The 10,475-nt window shown below is 50.5% G+C and overlaps 1 protein-coding gene across 1 annotated transcript in view; it reads right to left on the bottom strand.

The window, feature by feature from the left end:
- Nucleotides 1-4,228: 4,228 nt before the first annotated feature.
- LOC144160006 (uncharacterized) overlaps nt 4,229-10,475 on the bottom strand; it is a 48,492-nt gene continuing 42,245 nt past the window's right edge. The window contains exon 8 of the mRNA XM_077691633.1: nt 4,229-4,459. Coding sequence (XP_077547759.1) covers nt 4,324-4,459 — 136 coding nt within the window. The 3' untranslated portion in view covers nt 4,229-4,323. The remainder of the gene's footprint in view (nt 4,460-10,475) is intronic.

Here is a 10,475-nt window from a genome sequence, read left to right as displayed (position 1 = left end):
CACTGAACTCTAGGAGGGCAGATGCTTTGTCAGGCACACCGCCTATATCTCTACCTCCCCCGTCACGGATTGCATCCTTGGAAACAACTCTGAATAAAAAAATAGCAGAGAGAAGAAAATGAAATCACTTAGGAACTTAGGTAATTTACCCCATCCGGAGAAAAAATTACACCATCTCCCCGAAGGGAACTCTGTGGTAATGCAAAGCATGGGGGTTCCGTGTTGGTTCCACACTGAAGCAGAACCGGCGCAGGCGGTGTCTCGAAGCAGACTGAATGCCGCGCAGCGCGCGCACCTGCTTTTATACAGCTGGAGGAGAGGAGAATGGAGGAGAGACGTGCATGCGCAGTGGGGGTGTGGACGGCGCAACAAGGGAGGGACATAGCCCCGACCATGAGATGGCTCCTGGAGCAACCGCGTCGCCGATGTCTTCCTGTGCAGGCACGAGACGAGCACGCTTCCCCTTTAAGGGCTCCTGGAGCGACAGTGTTGCCGGTGTCTTCCTGAGCCTGCACGAAACGAGCCGAGCGGCGAGGTGGAGAGAGAGAGAGAGAGAAGGAACTTTATTTGAGCCCAAACTGGTAGAAGGAAGGGTGTGACAGGGAGGAAGTCACCTAGCCTTCCCCGTTAGATGGCGGCCATGAGCCCGTGGGCCCTAGCGGCTTCTTCCGCCAGCTGGACGAGTAGTTGTTGTAAGTCGGGGTGAGAGCTGAGCAAGGCGGCCTCCCATTGCTCCTGAGTCCTGATCTTTAATGTTCTATTAGGTGAACTAGGTTTCTGTGGGCATGCCCATATGATGTGTTGTAGGGTGGCTTTGTCTGCACACCACTTGCATCTGTTGGAATACGTGTCTGGGTAATATCGGTTGTAGAGAACAGGGTTGGGGAAGGTGTTCGACTGTATTCGTCTCCACGCAACCGACTGCCATCTGTTGAGGGAAGAGTGTGGTGCAGGGTACTTGAGGCGACTCAACCTGTAGTGGTGCGTGATCTCCCTGTACGTGGCCAGCCTGTCTCTGCTCCCCGTGAACGTAGGCCCGATGTCTCTGTCGAGGTCAGCCTGGTTGCCGAAATCTCGGGCAGCCTCTTGAGCCAGTTCATTCCCCGGCAGAGACGAGTGCGCTGGTGTCCATACAAGGCGAACATGTCTGCATCTGTCGCCAATAAACGTAGAAAGAATTTTGGCCGCTGGCAGGGATATTCGTCCCGCCAGGAAGTTTCTTATTGCTGTCTTGGAATCAGACACAATAATTTTGGCTTCCGTGCTAGCTATTGCGAGCGCAATAGCCGCTTCTTCCGCCACCTCAGGGTGCGTCGTCAGGATTGTGCTCGAGGTCACTGAGTTTCCTTGCTGGTCTACTACGGCTACGGCCGCAGCCTGTCGGTCGTGATAATCCGCAGTATCCACATAGAGGACATGTGGGTTCCCGCACAGCTGCCGGTGAAGTGCAGAAGCTCTGGCGGTTCTTCTGTCTTGATGATGATCCGGGTGCATATTTCATGGTATTGGAGAACAATGGATGTATGATCGAGTGCTGTCATCCAGAGAGCACTTGATACCGTGTTGAGAAGCGAAGGGGATGCGCAGGGACCTTAGAATTGCGCGGCCAGTCTTGCTGCACGAGAGCCTGGTTAGCTGCGCCATCCTTTGTGCTTCTACTAGCTCTTCCAGGGTATTGTGCACCCCCATTGCTTGGAAGCGCTCCGTAGATGCCATGACGGGTATTCCTACAGCTTGCTTGTAGGCTTTCCGGATGATGCACTGGAGCTTCTCTATTTCTGCTCTTTTGAAGTTCAGAAAAGGAGCCACGTATTTGATGCGACTTATAATAAAAGCATGAACCAGGCGCAGTAAATTTGCCTCCTTGAGGCCGTGGTGTTTGTTAGCTATGCTGGCTATAAGTCGGCTGATTTGCTCCGCACTAGATTTCAACGTCGATACAGTAGCTGTGTTGGCTCCATATGCTTGAGCACGAAGGCCGAGTACGCGAATGCACTCGACGCGTGGAATCAGGCTGCCCTGTATATACACTTGAATGTTCGGGACGTCTTTCTTCTTCCCTGTTTGGGAGGTTGGTAGAAAAGGATCTCCGATTTTTGAGGTGAGCAAGCAAGACCTCTCGGGGTGATGTAGGCATGGACTGCATCGGCAGCTTGCTGCAGCCTTTCCTCCAGGTCCCCATCACTGCCTCCAGTCGCCCAGATTGTAATATCGTCTGCGTAGAGGCTATGCTGGATTCCCGGGATAGCCTCTAGGAGTGGAGGCAGCTTGATCATGGCGACGTTGAAGGTGAAGGGCGACAGTACGGATCCCTGAGGTGTTCCCTGAGTCCCCATTTGAATGAGCTCCGAATCAAGTCATCCCAGGGTGATACGTGCCGTGCGATGAGACAGAAAGTCCTTGATGTATGCATAGGCACGGCGCCCGACTCCAAGCTCGGCCAGATTGTATAGAATGGCATCGTGTCTGACGTTGTCAAATGCCTTGGTGAGGTCCAGTCCAAGTATAACTCTAGTGTCAAGGTCCGAACCTTGAATGTCCAAGATCTGGTGTTTTAGTCGCAGCAAAACGTCTTGCGTGGAAAGCTTGGGCCTGAAACCCACCATCGTGTGAGGAAACAAGTGGTTTGTCTCCATGTGCTTGTACAACCTATTCAGCACCACGTGCTCCAGAAGCTTGCCCAGGCAAGACATAAGAGAAACGTTATCACAGCTGGTTAGGGCTCCTGGATCGACAGTGTTGCCGGTGTCTTCCTTTGCTGGCACGAGACGAGCCGAGCGGGGAGGAGGAGCTGCGAGGAGGAGAGCGGCGTTATCACAGCTGGTTAGGGCTCCTGGAGCGACAGTGTTGCCGGTGTCTTCCTGAGCCGGCACGAGACGAACCGAGCGGCGTGAGAGGACAGCGGCATTATCACAGCTGGCGTGGAGAGGGGGACGATGAGAGGTGCGGACGCCGTACGCCGACAGACGACAGAGGGTCGACTAAGAGATGCTTTGCATCTAAAAAATATGAGGATCTCAAGGTTAAAGAACCTCGACTAATCCCAGCCTTGCGGTGTGCAGCAGAGCATTTATCCCACAATGCTCATATTGATGCTTCCGAAAATTTATTTAAACCTATGCAGTGGCTTTTCACCATCATACGAGGGACGTCGGCAAAAATAGCAGAGGCTTAGCTCGGCTGTGCCAGGATATACGTAGCGTGAGTTTAGGTTCAGCCGGTTATTCTTAGCTTTCCTGGTTGTCTAGGAGTAGCTTGATTATCATGCTTACTGCTGCTTTAATGACACACACGGTATACGCATCATGTGACACATGTATATTTATCAAGCAGCTCCGGTGCAGCGTAACCAATCGCCCCAGAGCTAAGATGGTTCCACACGCGCACGCCGGTGTTGCTTCCATTCACGAGCGATCGGTTCCACACCTCACCACCCCTCGCATCATCATCAAGTGGACCGGGCCGCCCCGTGTAGAACGTAGGGCGGCGAAGGCATTGGGCGCGTGGCATGTGTGAGACAAGCCGGGCAGAGCAACGTTCTTTGCGTGGTATGACGTCACTGCTCCTCGCGCTTGCGCAGCTTGGTTCTCCAGGAACCACGCGAAACTGCTCAACCTCGACCAGTTTAGCTCATGCTACAAAAACAAAACGGTTGGGAAGAATCCGCAAGATCGATATTTCCCCTCGGAACGTCTGCTGAGTCGCCCGCGTAGTGGCCACCGTGGCTCACGGTGATGACGTAACCACGGTAGAAGCCACGCGATGACGTCACCCCTCTGTTGAGGCCAGCGTCAGATTAGATTCCAATCTGGTTTCTCGGCGCACTCCCCAGAGAATCGTCGCTCATGTCAGGGCCAACAAGGTTGTTTCCAACGAGCGGCCGTGCTAGCGCGACGGCCAGGTGTGCGGTCAAGCTGGGATTACCTCACCGCTTGGATCCCAGACTTCACTAGGCCGTCGCACAGAGCTTTACTCTCACTCACGCTCACCGTTCGTAACAAAGCTCAGACTGGGGCTAGCTGGTTGCACAAGCTTAGGTGAATTATATGTACTACAGCTGAGTGTCGGTCTTTGTTTAGTCCTAGCTGTTCGTGTGTGCGCGCGCGCGCGCGCATGTGTGTGCGTGTGCGTGTCCACCCTCCGCCTTACCATTCGATAGCATAATGCATTTTTTGCTACGTTTTCTTGAATGCAGCAAGTCCACGCCGCATAAGCGCCACGATACAGAAAAAAATGAAAACTACTTTATTGTCCGCATGCTGACACATAGAGAAGGGTGTGTGTCCCACCACCGCAGCGGAGATGGTGGCTGGCGCTATTTATTCAAAAACGTAGCTCGCAGATCTTGGTAACATAATCTTGCGTAGGGGCCTCTGTTTTGTGCTCGAATTCCATGCGAGTGATTTTGCTCGATGTCCAGGGTTCCCACGGGTCTCCATATTCTGTCATGGGTACGCTCCTGCAGCGAAAGAAATAAATTGGAGCAAAACACCACCCATGAAAAAGTATTACACGGTTAGAGAAAAAGTATTGTGTCAGCTTCCGGTTGTAGAGAGACTTCGCGTGAAGATTGAGCCAACAGTTTAACACAGTCATGCCGCGCTTAATGACACGATCAAAACGTAATCAATTGCGGTTACCTGTGACATGTCGCGCGAAGCAACAGCACACGCTAATACCCAACGTCCGGTATCACCTCAGCTGATTGGCTACAGATGTGAAAGTGCCTCTGGTTAGCGCTCCATTTGACGTCCAGAAAAAAAAGACCTGACCAACATGTAACTTTATTCCTAGCTTTACAACGTGGAGTTGTGCTACCTGCGCTTATACGTCTCCAAGAACGGCGTCCTTTCTAGTTGAGGCACTGTGCAACAAAGTAGCGAATGGCTTGCCTGCAGAACTGATTTCATCTCTTTTCAAGATATGTACAAGGAAGATAGATTACAAATAACATTAAGCTCAATACCTTCCAAAGAGATGGTGCAGTTACTAAACCTGCTAGTTGACCAAGCGGTGAAACAAAAGCAGTTGCGGGCTGTGTTTATTGCTATGGCTGTGGCTAGCATTTTGTCCAGACGGAACGATATACAAGCGCTAAAGTTCCGTCCAGACGGAACCGAGCGTTGCGGTTTATACTTCCGTCCTGACGGAATACAACTGAGAGCTTAGCGTTCCGTCCGTACGGAGCCGGCGAGAAATTTATACAGTTCCGTCCCGACGAAAGCAAAATCGGCTGATTAGACGACATACTCAGTCTTCAGATTTGGTGTAGAGGTTGCGCCTCGGATAATGGCACTGTTGTACCGGGTTCGATTCCCCCCGGACATCCTTTTTTCTTTGCGTGGTTGTGCCAGCGTTTTGTAACAGCTAACTGCGCGCCCACTTCACAATTGACGCGGTGAAAGCGGTCGGTCTTGACTTTGCACTCAACCGGCCGCTCCGCTACCGCTCATTACCGCCGTATGGATCGCCAGAGTTCCGATCATGTGTAGTTCTTAATGGTGATTACTAATAACGGGTATTCTGGCTAGTCAATGAGCGAAAGCGGTTCGTTCGGCTGGGTAAATACCAAGAAAGACTGCTCTTGCTGCTTGTTGTGAAGCGTGCGTGGTCGAGTATAGCGGCTTGGAGTTCCATTTGACTGAGTTTGTCCGATCGCGTTTCTTGAGTTTTGTTGATTTTTATTCAACCGGTAAAACTGCTTCCGCTCATTGACTAGCCAGAGTCACATTTTAATAATAGTCACGCCTAATGATTACACATGATCGGCCATCAAACGAACTGCCAAGCTCGACCACGCCCGCTTCACAACAAGCAACGAGAGCAGTCTTTCTTGATATTTACCCATCTGAACTAACCGCTTCCGCTCATTGACTAGCCAGAATAACCGTCATTAGTAATCACCATTAAGAACTACAGATGATCGGAACTCTGGCGATGGACGCGTCGGCCTTGGCTATAGCAGAGTCCTGAAGGACTCTGGCTATAGTGATCAGTAGCGGAGCGGCCCGTTGAGTGCGAAATTAAGACCGACTGCTCTCACCGCGTCATTTGTAAAATGCCCGCGAAGTTAGCTGTTGCAAAATGCTGGCACAAGCACTAAAAAAATAATAAAACATGACCGGGGGAATCAAACCCGGTACAATAGTGCCATTATCCGAGGCGCCACCTCTACACCAAATCTGAAGACTGAACATGTCGTCTAAAAAGCCGGTTTTGCTTTCGTCTGGACGGAACTGTATAAATTTCACGCCAGCTCCATCTGGACGGAGCGCTAAGCTCACAGTTGTATTCCGTCTGGACGATATGATAACCCGCAGCGCTCCGTTCCGTCTGGACGGAAATTTAGCACTTGTACCTCCTTCCGTCTGGACGAAACGCTAGCCACAGCCTATTGCTATACAATCAATTATGGAAACGGCATTGAGGCGAAGCATCTTCTATTCCGCGCTAGGAAACTTCACACAATGAAACCCGAGTCTCTATCAGATCACCCAAAGGGTTGCGTCAAAACATTTCCTTAAGTACTGACACTGCAAATCGCATTTCAACCGGAGAAAGCAAGTCCAGGCACACGAAATGTTTCAAAGTACCCTCCAAGGTTGTGGCAATGGAAGTTTACGAGGAGAGTTTTCTAATCCTAAATATGGCTATATTCTAGACTAAAGCCTCGGCGCCCAATTCCTAAAGCAGTCGTATGCTTTGCCAATGATCATCCCATGATTCCAACGTGCAAAGCTTTGCTTTAAGGAATAAATCTACGCACCCCTGATGAGCCAACGCCGTTAGCGGGTCTTTCCATATTCCCCTTGGTTTATGTTTCATGCTTGCGGAGACAGCGTAGCGTCCCTTACTGGAAAGGCTTACAATTCACGGCATCAGCGATAAAACGCTTGCACAGACAAAATTCTAGGGACGGTGCAGTAGCAAGAATGCGTGTTTTCGGAATTGAAGGGAAACGAAAAACAAACTTAAGAGGACACTTTCTGCGAGGGTTGCCTAACGCGTGCGTATACTATATTGCTGACTTGGCCGATTCTGCAAGCAGTCGATGTTGTGAGCTATCTTCACTTCGTACAGTAATAAATCAACTGAGACTAGCCGCAGTTTAATTCTAAAAAGTTCGGCCTCAAGGGACGAGTAGAGCCTTTGGTAGGGTGTTTACGTGTTGATGAAAAAAATATATGCTTGGCGCCAACACGTAATGCTAAGTGGCCCAGTGTGCTGCGTGTCGTTACAAAGACAGTGACAAATATTATTCTAAATCGTCTCCGCTAAAGCTTTTATGGCTATTGCGGTACCATAAAACCGTGGGCATTCTCAAGGAATGTGATCCTGTCGCTTCTAATGGTTTCCGAGATGTATATCACTCTAGAACTATTATTCTTTTGGAGTGTATTTAGAAATGCGCTCCTCTCGGTTGGCGCTGTTTCCTAAACATATGTGGCTGTAAGTAAAGCACAGAAATAAGAGTGGGCAGTCAAGAAAACCTCGGAAATCAAAGGGGAGGATATGGTAGGTCATTGAAATAGATAAAAAATTTGGAAACAAAGAAAGAAAGTGGAGAAAAAATGCCCGCCAGGTGGGATCCGAACCCACGACCTCCGTAAGTAAAGCATGTGTTCTGAGCTTCGATCCGTGTGCCCAGCTAAGAATGGCTGCTAGTTTAGACAAAAATGTCGTTGAAACATTAAAACCGGCGCCAATGAGCTGTTATTAAGAACCCCATGGTATTAGCATATACCCAGATAAACTGACAATTCGTATAACGCAGTTTTGCACGCCAATCTTCAAGCTGATGGAGAAAGTGGCTATGTTTAACAAATTTGATATTCGGAAAGCTGATGCAACGCGTGCATATTACTAAAGCACACCTGATTACCTTAGTGAACTAGTCTCCTGCCGAAAGCGTGCACCAGATTGCATTTACGTAGAGAAATGTTGACACGTCCGAACTTCTCAAAAATGCTATTATGCAGGCGATGTTTTCATTGCTACGTAAAAATGCTGACCTTCCAACAAATTTTGTAAGCAGGCGATTTCTTTTCTTGCCTATGCAGGCTGCTACAGAAAAAATGAATATTTGCAGAATTTGTGAGCAACCGTTGCTTTGTTAGCTCTCAAACTTCACACAAGTGATGGATTTTGTGACGTATTTTGTTTAACTCCAAGAACGGTTACGCAAATTCCCTGCTTATTTAACAGATGAATTATTTTCGCTTATGCAGGCGCCAGCGGCAATCTCGGTTGCAGCGCTAGCGTCTGCCTTGTTCTTCACGGGAACCTTTCACCGACCAGCTCGGCAGGTGAGGGTGAATACGACCTCAAGTTCAAATTCGCCTGTCTGTTGCCGTTTGTGTTTGCTTTTCCTGACTGTTGCCTACGTGGCCGTCGCCAGACGGCATTTCTCGGAGGCGCACATGACACAATAATTCGAAAGTGGCAATGGCTGTCACCAAACCAGTCTTCATTGCTGAAATGCAGCGACGTCTGTCACAGAAACAGGCCTACCCGCTGAGCACGTTCAACTGCTGAAATATTAATCTGGAGGGCTAGAGTGCAGAAGCGACACCTGCATATGAGGTGCGCCGTAGTGGTCGGTCCGCATTAATTTTGGCCACCTGGGCATATTTAGGCTGCGCCAAAATGTCTACACACGAGCACTTCCGTTGCTCTATCTTAAGGGCAGCCACCACTGTCGGGGCCGAATGCGCGTCCTTGGGCTGCTAGCGTAACGGCGCAGCTAGCGTAACTAAATAGGCTACGCTTAAGACTACCGCCACTTCGTGCACCAGGAAGTGTCTGGGGGCAACTTTGTTTCTGGCTTGCAGTGTTGCCATCTCTCGCAACGAAATCGCCGCCGGGTGGGGCGGGTAGAGTGCGACCGGCCGCTTTAGCGTCGCAGCAGAGAGAGAGAGAGTGTGTGTGTGTGTGTGAGAGATAGAGAGAGGATAGCCGCCCAGAAACAAAACGGGGGCGCCTATATATAAACAAATAATGTGTGGTGCCGACCGACCAATGAAAATCCTGGAGGCACATAATATTCTGGCCTCACGGTACGCTGTTCGACGGGTTGATGCGTCCGCTATCCATAAAGATTACGGGAAGACATTGGAAGGCTAAAAGGCAAACTTTAATTAAGGATAAATGAAAGACAGGAAAACGTTACAAGTCGAAAAAAGAAAGGTTCCTTCCTCTGGTTAGCTCTGTAAAAAAAGTGGTGCTGTCTCGAGGGCTGGCAACGACAGACTGGTGGTCGTGGCGTATCTGGACCCAGGCGCGGTACGGCTCTGCGAAACGTAACTCAACACCTCGGCGGTGTTGCAGGACAGCGGGAGAAACGGGCCGAAATCTTTTTCCGACCGTCCCTGGCTCGGATAGGGAAGGAGAAGTGCGCACACAGAAGCACAAGAACAAACACACAACACACTCGTTTCACCCTCCGCGGGCCACCGGCTTACTCGCAGTTCAGAGTTTGTGGCGCCTCGCTGCGCGTCGATGAATGCGAGCAGAACCCATAACAATGAGAGAAAAGAGTGCTGGTACTCTAAAAGCCTTTATTTAGTAACGCTATACTCGGATACAACTCACAAAAAATGCGGCTTTTCCCCATCAAAGGACCCCATCCAGCCAATGGTGTCACCGTATCTACGTGGCGTCTTGGTAGACCATCTCCACGCCGCGTTCAATTAAGAAATCAGAGCATATTCTTCCGCGCTTACGGACTTCCGCCAAAATGGCCGCCTCTGCTGTTCGCGTCAGCCCATCGGCGTCGTCGCGCTCTGAGAATTATTTTTAGTGGCGTTCAGTCGTATTCCTTATTTGCGTGTTGTGTTCAGTGTTCTTAACATGCTCGGTAACGACAATCGCTAAGTGTTTTTTCTTCTGCCTTGTGAGCGACCGGCGTTGCCACGAAATAGCCGCCGCTGGAGGTTCTGGATTCTGTGTACATTGTGTGATCCAAAGCCGTCGTCGTCATCCTGTGCGGGCGTTTCGTCTTGAGTTAAGTGCTTCTCGTTCTACCGTTTAGTCCCTCCTGTGTCTGTGCTACCCACGTTATCGCACCAGTGACTGGGACAGGGCGCGATAACTCCTTGTTTATTTCTCCTAGATTACGCCAGTCGTAAATATTACTGTTGTGCATTGCGCACGGACGACGTTAACATAGCGGGTGCTAGCGTTTAGCGCGCGCTATTCCTTGCGCGCGCCCTAGTGCTCATGCGGAGTCCGCAAAATGAGGGTTTGCATTTTGCGGACGCACACTATTTTCCAGAGTTTGAGGGCGGTACTTTGCGGCATTGCGGGTCACGCGCGTCTACCGCTGGTAGGGTAGCCACCCTAGCGCTGGTCTCGCGAAACCTGTTTGCTCGAGACGGCCTACCCCCGCTGGCCGCTGCCGGCCGGAATGGTTCTGTGCGCGCGCGCCTCGCCTTCACCGACGATATCGCATTGCTGACAGCGACAGGTACCTGCGG

This window comes from Haemaphysalis longicornis, unplaced genomic scaffold, assembly GCF_048455015.1.
Source record: "Haemaphysalis longicornis isolate Haplotype H1 unplaced genomic scaffold, Haemaphysalis longicornis Haplotype H1 scaffold_10, whole genome shotgun sequence".
Lineage (NCBI taxonomy): Eukaryota > Metazoa > Arthropoda > Arachnida > Ixodida > Ixodidae > Haemaphysalis > Haemaphysalis longicornis.
Note: the sequence above shows the minus strand (reverse complement) of the source record. Positions and strands in the feature narration are given on the sequence as shown.